The sequence below is a fragment of the Macaca mulatta genome, chromosome X (assembly GCF_049350105.2).
Source record: "Macaca mulatta isolate MMU2019108-1 chromosome X, T2T-MMU8v2.0, whole genome shotgun sequence".
NCBI classification, from domain to species: Eukaryota; Metazoa; Chordata; class Mammalia; order Primates; family Cercopithecidae; genus Macaca; species Macaca mulatta.
The window spans coordinates 142,257,882-142,272,668 of record NC_133426.1 but is presented as its reverse complement, the minus strand read 5'-3'; the positions used below and the strand labels follow the sequence as shown (position 1 = coordinate 142,272,668).

The 14,787-nt window shown below is 42.4% G+C and overlaps 1 protein-coding gene across 4 annotated transcripts; it reads left to right on the top strand.

Annotated features, from left to right (window-relative positions):
- The first annotated feature begins 614 nt into the window (after window positions 1-614).
- Window positions 615-11,070, top strand: LOC100424368 (cancer/testis antigen family 45 member A8). 4 transcript variants are annotated; one of them, XM_028841847.2, is made up of 5 exons: window positions 615-1,328; window positions 6,345-6,519; window positions 8,776-9,024; window positions 9,407-9,500; window positions 10,719-11,070. In XM_028841847.2, exons 1-5 carry the CDS (start codon window positions 1,320-1,322, stop codon window positions 10,816-10,818), a joined length of 627 nt encoding a protein of 208 aa, XP_028697680.1. In that variant the 5' UTR covers window positions 615-1,319; the 3' UTR covers window positions 10,819-11,070. The 4 variants fall into 4 exon arrangements, with proteins under 4 accessions (XP_028697680.1, XP_077845506.1, XP_014983764.1 ...); XM_077989380.1 differs by having other exon boundaries at window positions 615-1,483; XM_015128278.3 differs by having other exon boundaries at window positions 615-1,500.
- Window positions 11,071-14,787: the final 3,717 nt, after the last annotated feature.

Sequence of the window (14,787 nt, the reverse complement as noted above, 5' to 3'; positions counted from 1 at the left end):
GTTCCAGATTAAAATGATTAATAGATGTAATATAATAAGGTTTCCCCTCCTTTATTTTTTTCTGTCTTTCTTTTTGTTTTGTTTTGTTTTTTAGACAGTCTCACTCTGTCACCCAGGCTGTAGTGCAGTGGTGTGATCAAAGCTCAATGCAGCCTCAACCTCCTGGTCTCAAGCCTCCCATGTAGCTGGGACCACAGGTACACACTCAGCTAATTTTTGTATTTAGTGTAGAGAGGGGGTTTCACCATGCTGCCCAGGATGCTCTTGAACTCCTGAGCCCAAGGAATCCACCCACCTTGACCTCCCAAAATGCTGGGATTACAGGCATGAGCCACCGCACTGGGGCCCTCATTTTTCTTATCAATTAACAATAATGATTACCTTTAACAGATAGAGGTTGACTTTATTTATTTTTATTTATTTATTTATTTTTATTTTTAGACAGAGTCTCACTCTGTTACCCAGGCTGGAGTGCAGTGGCTGATCTCAGCTCACTGCAAACTCCGACTCCCTGGTTCAAAAGTTTCTCCTGCCTTAGCCTCCCAAGTAGCTGGTGGGACTACGGGTGCGCGCCACCATGCCCGGCTAATTTTCTGTATTTTTAGTAGACACGGGATTCACCATGTTGGCCAGGCTGGTCTCGAACTCCTGATCTCAGGTGGTCCAGCCGCTTTGTCCTCCCAATGTGCTGAGATTACAGGCGTGAGCCACTGTGCCCGGTCGGGGTTGACTTTAAAACACAACTCCCTCAAATGAAAATTTCAGTTTGTTGTTGTTTTTTCTTTTTTCTTTTTTTTCTTTTTCTTTTTTTCTTTTTTTTAAGATGGAGTCTCCTCTATTGCCTGGACTGGAGTGCAGTGGCGCGATCTCGGCTCACTGCTACCTCCGCCTCCCGGGTTCAAGCGATCCTCCCACCTCAACTTCCCAAGTAGTTGGGACCACAGGCGCGCGCCACCATGCCCGGCTGATTTTTGTGTTTTTCTTTTTCTTTTCTTTTCTTTCTTTTTTTTTTTTTTTTTAGGTTGGTTGGTTGCTTTGCAGAGTCGGGGTCTCACTATGTTACCCAGGCGATTTCAATCTGCTGTGTGAGAAGATTCTGCGGTTCTCCGCTTATGTTGCTGTGCAGTTGTTACTGAAGGTCGCCTGTAGAGGGCGCCAGAGTCAGCGAAGGGGAGGGCTGCGCTTCCTGGTTCTCTGGGGCATGAGGCTTCTCCTCAGGACTCTGGCGCCCCCAACAGGTTCCCAGTGTTGGGCTGGGGCAGGCACGCTGTGGCTGGTTATTTCCCTTCCTTCTATCCCCCTTGGGCCGAACGGGATCGATGCTTCTGGTGAGACGCCTCGCCATGCACATCACTCCCAGGTGCCCTAGGGGGCACATTTCCCACAACTCCCAGAGGACAGGTTTCTAGAAAGTGCCACCAGTAGGGAGGCGCCACAGCTTCACTGCCATTTTGTGAGGTGCCGCCGTCACTCCTCCAGCGAGGTCAGGACTTCAGGACTGTGAGTGGGCTGTTTTTCCCTGGATGCTTTAATTTCACCCCGGAAAGCGTCCTTTTTCCTCGGAAAGCGTCTTTTCTGTGGCGTTCTCTGTCTGGTGTGTGGTAGGGCTCCCTTGGGAAAGTGGCTCCGCTCTGGGGACACCGCCATGGGCACCTGTGTTAGCCATGGGGGAGCGTTTTCCTTGGGCACCCCGTCTCGGCTATGTTGTGGGGCCAGTGGGCTTTTCTTGGGGACTCCCTCTCGGTGATGTGAGGGACTTTTCCTACTGAAATGACCTAAGCCCAGGGGTAGGGGGCATGCCTTGGTTGCCTGTGTTGGCCTCGGGTGCGGCGGTGTTTCTTTCCTGCTCAGTTGCAGGCCTGAGGGGGGACTCTGCCTTGGGGACCCTGTCTCTGCTCATGGAACGTGGTGGGGGTGGCTGTGCCTCGGACGCATGATCGCAGCCCTGTGGGGTCACTGTTGGGGGCTTTATCTCGACCTCCGAGGGACTCTTCCTTGGGTGATGTTGGCCGTGAGGCACATTTGTCCTTGGATGTCGCTCGCTCTCAGCTATAATGTGTTGGCTTTTCTTTGGTTCTACTTATCCCCATGTAGATGCTTACCGGATGCTTTCTCTTGATGCTGGGTTTTTAAAATTATTATCTGTGGGTGCTCTCTCCCGGTGTCCCGGGCGAATGGGGATTCCTTGGATTCTCTAAGCCTATGGTGGGACTCAGGGAGTGTCAGCCATGAGGGAGGCCATGTGACCTTGGGAACTCGGTCTCGCCCTGGGTTGGGATGCTTTTCCTCGGTTGGTTGATCTCGATTCTGAAGGAACTCTTTCCCAGGATTCTGTCTGACCTTTCGGTCACAGCCTCAGGTGTCTGTGTGGGAATGGGGGTCCAGAAATATTCGAAGGTTCCAGCTGTGCCACATTCGAACACTCGCTGTACAGTTAGTCTTTCATTCCAGCCACTCTGATGGCTGTGCAGTGATCCCTCCTTATGTCTACACTCGCATTTTTCTGCTGATTAATGAGCTTGAGCACCTTTTTAAATATTGTTTTTATTTATTGATTTTTGTTTGTCTTTTGAAACAGGGTCTCCGTCTGTCGCCCAGGCTGGCCTGCAGTGCCACCACACCCAGTTATTTATCGTTTTTATTTTTGTTTTATTTTCACCATTTTATCTGTTTATTGGTCATTTACTATGTCTTTTATGAAGTTCCTTTTCAGGCATTTTCCCCCAGCTTTTACTGAGACGTTTGTATTTTAAAAATGGATTTGTAGTTTCCATATATTCTGCATTTCAGTTATACAAACATGCACACAGACATATATGTACATATATAAAAATGCATATACAATTTTTAGTATCTTCTATAAATATTTTTTGCTTTTACAAGATCTCAATAATGTGTTTTAGATGAACAGATTCTCTTAATTTTATTAATCAGTGTATTATTTATGGCTAGTGCTTTTTATTTTTTTAAGAAATATCTTTGCTTTACCCGATGCCATTATGATCATATTTTTTTATTATTATTGTACTTTAAGTTCTGGGATACATGTGCAGAATGTGCAGGTTTGTTACATAGGTAGACACATGCCATGGTGGTTTGCTGCACCCATCAACCTGTCAGCTACGTTAGGTATTTCTCTAATGCTATCCCTCCCCTCCCCCCTCCCGACCCCTGTCAGGCCCGGCTGTGTGATGTTCTCCTCCCTATGTCCATGTGTTCTCACTGTTCAATTCCCACTTATGAGTGAGAACATGTGGTGTTTGGTTTTCTGTTCCTGTGTTAGCTTGCTGACACCGGTACCTTCAAAGGACATGAACTCATTCTTTTTTATGGCTGCATAGTATTTCATGGTGTATATGTGCCACATTTTCTTTATCTAGTCTATCACTGTTGGGCATTTGGGTTGGTTCCAAGTCTTTGCTGTTGTGAATAGTGCTGCAATAAACATACTTGTGCATGTGTCTTTATAGTCGAATGATTTATAATCCTTTGGGTGTATACCCAGTGATGGGATTGCTGGGTCAGATGGTATTTCTGGTTCTAGATCCTTGAGGAGTCACCACACTGTCTTCCACAATGGTTGAACTAATTTACACTCATGATGATAATATTCTAAGTTTTCTTCTAGATCTTCTAATCATCTGAAATAAATTCTCATGAAATGGAGTAAAGTCAGAGACCAGGTATATTCGATGTGCTTATTAGCCATTTGAGTATGACTCCTATGAAGTGCATATTCAGCTTTTCCCCCAAATTTTATTGGGATGTTGGTTTTTTAGAAATTGATTTGTAGTTCTGGATATATTCTGGATTCCACTCATTTGTTGCCAGATATATATGTATATATGTGTGTAACTACTATATATTTTTATGTATAACCTATACTATATACTACATAATGTATAATCTACAAACATGCTTTGGTTTTTCAGTCTCTTAATAGTGTCTTTGAGAAACGGAAGTTTTCCATTTAATTATGTCTAATTAAACAATTCATTCTTTATGGTTAGTGCTTGTTTATCCTCATTAAAAACATCTTTGTCTATTCTATAGTTGTGAAGACAATATCTTAAGTGTTTACTAGATTGTCTATTCATCTTTAGTAAAGTTTTATGGAGTGGGAAGAGGTAAGAGTCAAGGTTTGTATTTTCCTTGCATTTATCAAGTGCATTTATTAAAAGCGCTGTCCTTTCCACAATGATTTACAGCTCTTCTGTATTTTGTATTTCCATATTGTTTCTGGCCTCTGTGTCCTCTTCCGTTGGTGTATTTGCCTGTCATTGCTCCAATACCACACTGTTTTAATTATGCTACCTTTATAGTAAATTTCCTATATAGTAGTGCATTTCTACTAACTTAGTTCTTTTCCTTAAAAAAAAAATTGTCTTTCCCTTGGCTTAAAAAACTTGGCTTTTCCAAATCTTTAATTTGCATATACTTACAAAATGATCTGCTTGTCAATTTTCAGAAAAGCTTTTGTTAACATGGTGGAATTTTAAATATGATTGCTATGATCATTCTGAGAGACTTGACAATAATGTCTCTTAATAATGTCTTCTGGCCGGGTGTGGTGGCTCACACCTGTATTCCCAGCACTTTGGGAGACCGAGGTGGGCAGATCACTTGAGGTCAGGAGTTTGAGACTAGTATGGCTAACAAAGTGAAACCCCTTCTCTACTAAAAATACAAAACATTAGCCAGGCATCATGGCAGGCGCCTGTAATCTCAGCTACTTGGGAGGCTGAGGCAGGAGAATCGTTTGAATCCTCCAGGAGGTGGAGGTCGCAGTGAGCAGAGACTGTGCCACTCCACTCCAGCCTGGGTGACAGAGCAAGGCTCCGTCTCCAAAAAAAGAAAAAAAAAAAAAAAAGATGTCTTCCAACACATCGAAAGAATATTTTTCTCCATTTACTGCAGTCTTGAATTTCTCTGAGTGATGTTTTATAATTTTTGTGTAGTACTCTAGCACATCTTGATTAGATTTATTCCTAAATATTTTATGATTTTGGTACTGTTTTTAATGACATTTGAAATCTCATATTCTAATTATTTGTTGCTATTAATTATACAGAAATGCCATTGGTTTTTATTAGATCTAGTATGTTGACTAAATTTGCTTATTAACCATAATGATTTTATTCTTCTGCATTATGTACAGAACAATGTCATCTGTGAATGGCATGTAAATCACAACATGCCATGTCGCTCCTGAAAACCCATCCTCAAGTCTCCTAAGCACTCAGAACCAACTGTGAACCAGCTTTGGTCTGCGAGGTTACTTCTTTCCAAATTTTAAACATATTATATTTTCCTGATGCTATGGCACTTTTTAGAACCTCCAGTAAATTGTTGAATGGATAGTGGACATCTTTGTCTTGTTTTCAAACTCAGGGAGAAAATACTGATACGTCACTATGAAGTATCGCATTTACTATTTTTTTGTACATATGCTAACCAGAATAGGAAAGTTGCCCTTTTTTCTAAGTTGGTGATAGTTTTTATCACGAATGGACTTTAAACATTGACCCATGTATGAAAATAATCATGTGGTGTTTCCGTTTACTTGTTGTTGTTAATATGGTGCATTACATTTATTGATTTTCAAATGTTAGATCAGTGTTGCCTTTCTGCAATATACTCCACCATGGCTGATGTATGTCCTTTTTAAGTACTATTGCATTTTACTTGCTCACTTTTAGTTTGAATTTTTTGTGTCTAAGTTCAGGGGTGATCTTGGCTTGTATTTTGGCCTGATCTTGTAGTTTTTCTTTCTTCTAAAGTCCTTGTCAGATGTTGTTATCAGTTTTGTATCAATCTTCTACAATCCTTTTCTTTGTCCTCATTTTTCCTAATAAGGGTTAATACAGATTTGTTTATACATCCATTTGAATATATAAGTATATATACTTATGTATTAAATATATGTGATGTATAATATAATGTATAATATATGTAGTTTAAAATATAATGTATAATAAGGGTTAATACAGATTGGCTTATACATCTATTTTTCCTAATAAGGGTTAATACAGACTGGCTTATACATCTTCAAATAGGTAATAATATTTTCATCTATTTTTGGTTGATGACAGCTGCTTATTCCACAGGCATTCTGATTGATTTGTTTGTACCATTTTTCTTCTTTTTTTACTTAGTGTTCAATAAAATTAGGTTTCTTTTCCTGAGAACAGAGTGTTTGTTGAGACTTGGTAAATCTTGGCTCATGATTAAAAGTGAAATTAATGATTCAAAGTCTTGGTTGTATACACATATGCAAACTGTTTGCCATTTTGTGATTGTTAGATTTTTGTCATGAATGGAATATGTTCATTGATGTTTTTCAGGAAACAATGACCGATAAAACAGAGAAGGTGGCTGTAGATCCTGAAACCATGTTTAAACGTCCCAGGGAATGTGACAGTCCTTCATATCAGAAAAGGCAGAGGATTGCCCTGTTGGCAAGGAAACAAGGAGCAGGAGACAGCCTTACTGCAGGCTCTGCCATGTCCAAAGAAAAGAGTAAGTAAGCCTGTCGTCACCTCCTCTTCATGCTGTATCCAGTGCAGTCAGCCTCCTGCCTCATCCCCTCCAGAGAAACTGTCCTTGTCAAGGTCAACGGTTTCAGCTGACATTGCCATTAATTTCTCTGCAGCGTTTGACAGTTGTTCACTCGCTTCTTCATGAAAACCTTCTAGCATTTCCATTTTCCACAATTTTTTTTTAATTTCTTGTCCATATTGGTGAATCCCTATCATTTTTTTCTTGAGATGGAGTTTCATTCTTCTCGGCCAAGCTGGAGTCCAGTGACATGATCTCGGCTCACGGAAACCTCAGTCTCCTGGGTTCAAGTGATTCTCCTGCTGCAGCCTCCCGAGTAGCTGGGATCACAAGTACCAGCCACCGCACCCAGCTAATTTTTGTAATTTTAGTAGAGATGGAGTTTTTGCCATATCAGCCAGGCTGGTCTCGAACTCCTTACCTCAGGTGATCTACCCACCTCAGCCTCCCAAAGTGCTGGGATTACAGGCACGAGCCACTGCATCCGACCCCTGTCATTCTTGTTTTTTCTGTCTTTCTTTTTCTTCTCTTCTCTAAATACTCTAAAAAAATTTCTGGGCCGGGCGCGGTGGCTCAAGCCTGTAATCCCAGCACTTTGGGAGGCCGAGACGGGCGGATCACGAGGTCAGGAGATCGAGACCATCCTGGTTAACACGGTGAAACCCCGTCTCTACTAAAAAATACAAAAAACTAGCCGGGCGAGGTGGCGGGCGCCTGTAGTCCCAGCTACTCGGGAGGCTGAGGCAGGAGAATGGCGTGAACCCGGGAGGCGGAGCTTACAGTGAGCTGAGATCCGGCCACTGCACTCCAGCCTGGGTGACAGAGCGAGACTCCGTCTAAAAAAAAAAAAAAAAAAAAAAAATTTCTGAACCCCAGCATCTCTCTCTCTCTTTCTGTTCCAGTCTGCCATGATCAATCACTGAGGTCCCGTGATACCTCCACATTTCCCATTATTGTCCCCATCGAACACATACACTCCAACCCGGCAGCCAGATCATCATGTTGGCATGTAAATCACATCATGCCATGTCACTCCTGAAAACCCATCCTCCACTCTCCTTAGCACTCAGAACCGACTGTGAACCAGCTTTGGTCTGCGAGGTTCTGCATGGCCTGGCCTCCATCACCCTCTCCTCACACGGGCCTCATCCATCTCCTGACTCTGTCTGCTTCTGTCCTTCACCCCGTAGTGCCTGGTCCATCCCCACTCCAGCCCATACCCTTGGCCTCACAGCAACCTGGAACTCCCCCTCTGCCTCTGCGCAGGCAGCTCTGCTTCTTCCTTCAAGCCCTGCCCAAGGGTACATCCACAGAAGGCTCTGCCCAACCAGTGGCAACTCCTGGGGCTCCCTCTGCTGCTGTTGCCCACAGGCCTGTGGACTGCTTCCCTACCACTAGCCCAATGCTGTTTGTTTCATTTGCTCATTCATTGTGCACGTACTGTCTGACTGCCCCACATGAGGATGTGAGCTCCACAAGGGCAGGGAACGTTGCTCTCTGGGCTGTTTACTGCTGATCCCCAGCTACTGGCATGCTGCCTGCCAGAGACGATGAATAAATGAGAGGTGTCAGACCTAGAGTGAAAAGAAAGTCACTTTTCTGAGACAGAAAGGAAGGATGAGGAAAATCATACACTAAAAGGGATTTTTTGGTGATGGAGTGCGTATAGAACTTTCAGCAGTAATGGCCACCTCTATTTTCTCAGAATATATTTGATGTAGAGAGGAGGCTGCTTGAGGTGTATCCAAGCTGTCTGGCTTCCAGCTCAGTAAAGCCTGGTGGTTTGTAAGTGAATTTGAGAAATCGTGATATCAAGTGAGACTTGCTGCTTTCAACTTGTAAAGCATAACAAACTGAAACTATCCCATGAGTACCAGGGACCTGTGAATGTTGCTTTAGAGTTGTACTGTCTCACTTGGTTTCCATATCTATTCATAGGACCAGAAAATAAGAGGTAGTTTTATTGTATTATGTGTCCTGGCCTCAGTTCATCAGGTCTGAGATTTCTCCCGGTATATCCTCCCATTTATGAAAGATATAATTCCCTAGAAACTGAGGAGCACATAGATGTACCCAGAGGGGTGATGAAACACATATTTCTCACAGCTCAGCTTCTCAGTTTGGTTTCCAGATCTGTCATTCATGATATCTATGTGGAGGGGAAAGAAAATGGTCAAACACCAACTGACGGCTTTTTGTCAAAATCTGTTTCACTAGAGCTTAAGACAGGAGATGGTATTCCACCCATCCAATTGGATTCTCAGATTGATGACTTCGCTGGTTTCAGCAAAGATAAGCTGATTCAGAAACCTGGTAGCAATGCACCTGTGGGAGGAATCATTACCAGCAATTTCTCCGGAGATGACCTAAAATGCAGAGAAATAGTCCCTATTCCCAAAAGCCAAGAAGAAATTAATGCTGATATAAAACGTCAATTAGTGAAGGAAATCCGAAGCATTGGACGAAGTAAGTAGTATAAGAATATCTGTTTCATAAAACTATAGGAAGTCTCTCTTTCTATGATTCAGAAGATATTCATGTTACCTGTTGAGGCTCATTCTTTACCAGAGTTGAGTTTGCCCATAGTTTATGGTGGTTCCTCTTTTCTTTGACTAAAGCATAGTACACCTTTTGCTTTTCTTTTCTTACTTGGTTATGGTTAAAAGAGTTTCATTCATACGTATGTGCAGGTGTCTTTTTTATTATTTAGTTTTTGTATGTGTGGGTATCTTGATTTAAGCATTTAAAACATTTTAGCCTATGAAGCATGATTGCTGAGGTATAGATTCACTTCTATTCTTCTTTATATTTGATAATACTGAAGGTTTTTTTTTTTAAACATCTTCAGAATACGAAAAGATCTTCAAATTGCTTGAAGGAGTGCAAGGACCTATAGAAGTCAAGAAACTATTTTTTGAATCCATCATCAAGGAAGCAGCAAGGTGGGTAGAAATAGGAACTGTCCAATTTCTTTAAGCACTTGGACTCAATAGAGTACTGGGGGTGAGCGTGGGGGAACAGCCCCTGTCTTGAGTTTCTCAAACCCTGGTCCTCACTCATAGTTACGGCTGTCTCCACAGTTACTTAGGCTAATGTTATCTGAATCTAACTCATTCTTCGAAGACTATGGAGACTCCCATTCCCACCATAGTCTGAGGTGCGCATTGTCCCTCGATTGACACTCTTTGTATTTGCTAGACTACCTCTTTTTAAAAAATTTTTGTACGGACATAGCAGATGCATATATTTCTGGGGTATATGAGATGTTGTGATACAGACAACAATGTGTAATAATCACATCAAGGTAAATGGGGTATCTATCACCTCAAGCTTTTATCCTTTGTGTTACAGACAATCCAATTATACTCTTCACTATTTTTAAATGTACAATTAAATTATTACCGACAATAGTCACCCTGTTGGGCTATGAAATACTACATCTTATTTATTCTATTTTTCTACCTATTAATCATCCCCACTTCCCACACCGTCCACCCCCACTAACCTTCCCAGCCTCTGGTAACCGTCATTCTACTCTCTATCTCCATTAGTTCAGTTGTTTTACATTTTTGCTCCCAGAAATAAGTGAGAAAATACAAAGTTTGTCTTTCTGTGCCTGGCTTATTTCACTTAACATCATGACCTTTGATTCCATCCATGTTGTTGCAAATGTCTGAATCTCATTCTTTTTTATGTCTGAACAATACTCTATTGTGTATATGTACCATATTTTTTTATCCATTCATCTGTTAGTGGACACTTAGGTTGCTTCCAAATCTTGGCTACTGTGAATGGTGCTGCAACAAACATGGGAGTGCAGATATCTCTTCGGTACCCTGACTTCCTTTCTCTTGGGCATATACCCAGCAGTGGGATTGCTGGACCATATGATAGCTCTGTTTTTAGTTTTTCAAGGAACCTCCATACTGTTCTTCGTAGTTATTGTAGTAATTTTTATTCCCACCAACAGTATATGAAGGTTCCCTTTTCTCCAGACCCCCGCCATCATTTGTTATTGCCAGCTAGACTACCTCTTACCATGCAGGTGAATTTCTATTTCCATGCTGACTGTAACTTCATCTTTCTATCCTTCACAGTGCTTCCTACAGCATAGGTTCTTTGGCTATCTTGTAGTTAATGGCATGTCTCTGTCTTTTCAGATGTATGAGCCAAGACTTCGTTCAGCTCCTTGAGAAGAAACTGGAGCATATGATTTGGGAGTACTTGTCCATGGAGGATTATGACAACTCAAATGCATAATCTCATTAATGAATGAGGAGAGAAAAGGATCAGATTGCTGTTTTCTACAGTGGAGCAGGATATTGCTGAAGTCTCCTGGCATATGTTACTGAATCAAATGGCCTTTCAGAGGCTAAGAAATGTCTGTTAGTAAAAGTTGTTCTTTTTCCCTAAGCATTTCATTTGAAAGAATAACTTGTTTTTTGGTTGTTTTGTATTCCCACCTATGCTGGTAGATATTATTAACCCATTAAGTAAACACTATTACAGTCGTGGTTTCTGCAGCAGCTCACATTGCTGAAGCTGGTATTAAAGCCTTCTTTCACTACCCATTTCACATTCCCTTTGCCCTAAGATAGCATGTCAGTTGGTTCATGGAGCTTGGCCTGGCAGGATGGCTCAAACCTTCATTATGGAAGAGTCTGAACCATTAGGTGTCCTGCCTGGATGGGGTTGCTGTGATTTTCCATTAACTCTAATCACAAAACACGGGAGGACTAAGAAGCTCTCTAGACATATCAGACTTACTTTTACTTAGCCCCTGGTGTAGTAGGAACCTGATCTCCTTTGTTTTTTCAGTTTCCATCACCCAAGCCAGTAACAGAATCCCTACTTTGTCTCTTGGTTGAGAGGAATGAAGAGTTCAAAGTGGTCAGCTGTCAGACACAATTTTCATTTCAATGGAATCATTTTTTATTCCCCCGTTGAAAAAATTTCTCAATTTGTAACTAAGACCTCTAGTCCAGCAGAGCCAAAAGTTTGCTTCTTGAGAGCAAAGTTTGCTTCTTGAGCACAAAAAGAAAAATTTTGCTACTAGATACCCAAGAGTAATAGTGAGAGGAGGCCCGCATCTTGGCTCTTTCATTCTTGAAGACATAGATGTGGCTATGGGAGAAATAGTTCCATATACTTGATGCTGGGATCCAGCATTGCCACCTCTGAGATTGTCAGCCAAGCCCCTCAAGGCACTGCCACAAAGCTAGAACTACAACTCAGGTTTTAAAGATCACTCCACTGTTCTATTGAGCCAGCCACTTCAGGATGTTGAGGAACATCACAAGACTAGTGGAATCCATTACCATGAGCCCATTCCCATACTTCATTTCCTGTAAAGTGAGTTTCATGTTTAAAACTGGTGCAGTGTGGGCTGTTTCCGGTTCCAAGATGGCCGTATAGGAACAGCTCCAGTCTATAACTCCCAGCGTGAGCGATTCAGAAGATGGGTGATATCTGCATTTCCAACTGAAGAACCAGGTTCATCTTACTGGGGCTTGTTGGACAGTGAGTGCAGTCCACGGAGTGTGAGCTGAAGCAGGGCAGGGCATCGCCTCACCCGGGAATTGCAAGGGTTCAGGGAATTCCCTTTCGTAGCCAAGGGAATCCATGACAGATGGTTCCTGGAAAATTGGGACACTCCCACCCTAATACTGCACTTTTCCAACAGTCTTAGCAAATGGCACACCAGGAGGTTATATCCCATGCCTGGTTCAGAGGGTACCATGCCCACAGAGCCTTGCTTACCACTAGCACAGCAGTCTGAGATCGAACTGGCAGTGAGGCTGGGGGAGGGGCGTCCACCATTGCTGAGGCTTGAGTAGGTAAACAAAGCGGCTGGGAAGCTCGAACTGGGTGGAGCTCAAGGAGGCTGCAGCTCAATGAGGCCTGCCTGCCTCTGTAGACTCCACCTCTGGGGGCAGGGCATAGCTGAACAAAAGGCAGCAGAAACTTATGCAGACTTAAACATCCCTGTCTGACAGCTTTGAAGAGAGTAGTGGTTCTCCCAGCATGGAGTTTGAGATCTGAGAATGGACAGACTGCCTCCTTAGTGGGTCCCTGACCCTCGAGTAGCCTAACTGGGAGACACCTCCCAGTAGGGGCCGACTGACACCTCATACAGCCAGGTGCCCCTCTGAGAGGAAGCTTCCAGGGGAAGGATGAGGCAGCAACATTTGTCATTCTGCAATAGTTGCTGTTCTGCAGCCTCTGCTGGTGATAACCAGGCAAACAAGGTCTGGAGTGGACCTCCAGCAAACTCCAAGAGACCTGCAGCTCAGGGTCCTGACTGTTAGAAGGAAAACTAACAAACAGAAAGGACATCCACACCAAAACCCCATCTGTATGTCACCATCATCAAAGATCAAAGGTAGATAAAACCGCAAAGATGGGGAGAAACCGGGGCAGAAAAGCTGAAAATTCTAATCAGAGTGCCTCTTCTCCTCCAAAGGAATGCAACTCCTTGTCAGCAACGGAACAAAGCTGGATGGAGAATGACTTTGACGAGTTGAGAGAAGAAGGCTTCAGACGATCAGTAATAACAAACTTCTCTGAGCTAAAGGAGGATGTTCAAACCCATCGCAAAGAAGCTAAAAACCTTGAAAAAAGATTAGACGAATGGCTAACTAGAATGAACAGTGTAGAGAAGACCTCAAATGACCTGATGGAGCTGAAAACCATGGCATGAGAACTACGTGATGCATGCACAAGCTTCAGTAGTCAATTCGATCAAGTGGAAGAAAGGGTATCAGTGATTGAAGATCAAATGAATGAAATGGAGCGAGAAGAGAAGTTTAGAGGAAAAAGAGTAAAAATAAATGAACAAAGCCACCAAGAAATAGGGGACTATGTGAAAAGACCAAATCTACATCTGATTGGTGTACCTGAAAATGATGGGGAAAATGGAACCAAGTTGGAAAACACTCTTCAGGATAGTATCCAGGGGAACTTCCCCAACCTAGCAAGACAGGCCAACATTCAAATTCAGGAAATACAGAGAACACCACAAAGATACTCCTCGAGAAGAGCAACTCCAAGACACATAATTGTCAGATTCACCAAAGTTGAAATGAAGGAAAAAATATTAAGGGCAGCCAGAGAGAAAGGTTGGGTTACACACAAAGGGTAGACCATCAGACTAACAGCGGATCTCTCAGCAGAAATTCTACAAGCCAGAAGAGATTGGGGGCCAATATTCAACATTCTTAAAGAAAATAATTTTCAATGCAGAATTTCATATCCAGCCAAACTAAGCTTCATAAGTGAAGGAGAAATAAAATCCTCTACAGACAAGCAAATGCTGAGAGATTTTGTCACCACCAGGCCTGCCCTACAAGAGCTCCTGAAGGAAGCAGTAAACATGGAAAAGAACAACCGGTACCAGCCACTGCAAAAACATGCCAAATTGTAAAGACCATTGATGCTAGGAAGAAACTGCATCAACTAACAAGCAAAATAATCAGCTAACATCATAAAGACAGGATTAAATTCACACATAAAAATATTAACCTTAAATGTAAATGGGCTAAATGCTCCAATTAAAAGACACAGACTGGCAAACTGGATAAAGAGTCAAGACCCATCAGTGTGCAGTATCCAGGAGACCCATCTCACGTGCAGAGACACACATAGGCTCAAAATAAAGGAATGGAGGAGGATCTACCAAGCAAATGGAAAACAAACAAACGAAAAAAGGAGGGGTTGCAATCCTAGTCTCTGACAAAACAGACTTTAAACCAACAAAGATCAAAAGAGACAACGAAGGCCATTACGTAATGGTAAGGAGATCAATTCAATAAGAAGAGCTAACTATCCTAAATACATATGCACCCAATACAGGAGCACCCAGATTCATAAAGCAAGTCCTTAGAGACCAACAAAGAGACTTAGACTCCCACACAATAATAATGGGAGACTTTAACATCCCACTGTCAACATTAGACAGATCAATGAGACAGAAAGTTAACAAGAATATCCAGGAATTGAACTCAGCTCTGCACCAAGTGGACTAAATAGACATCTATAGAACTCTCCACCCCAAGTCAACAGAGTATACATTCTTCTCAGCACCACATTGCACTTATTCCAAAATTGACCACATAGTTGGAAGTAAAACAATCCTCAGCAAATGTAAAAGAACAGAAATTATAACAAACTGTCTCTCAGACCACAGTGCAATCAAACTAGAACTCAGGATTAAGAAACTCACTCAAAACC

What these genes read in the sequence shown, in the direction of transcription:
- LOC100424368 (XM_015128277.3), top strand. Translation starts at nt 6,324, where the DNA reads ATGTTCATTGATGTTTTTCAGGAAACAATGACCGATAAAACAGAGAAG. An exon ending in AATCCGAAGCATTGGACGAA is followed by an intron (nt 9,025 to 9,406) that starts GTAAGTAGTATA and finishes AAACATCTTCAG; the next exon opens with AATACGAAAAGATCTTCAAA. An exon ending in ATCATCAAGGAAGCAGCAAG is followed by an intron (nt 9,501 to 10,718) that starts GTGGGTAGAAAT and finishes CTGTCTTTTCAG; the next exon opens with ATGTATGAGCCAAGACTTCG.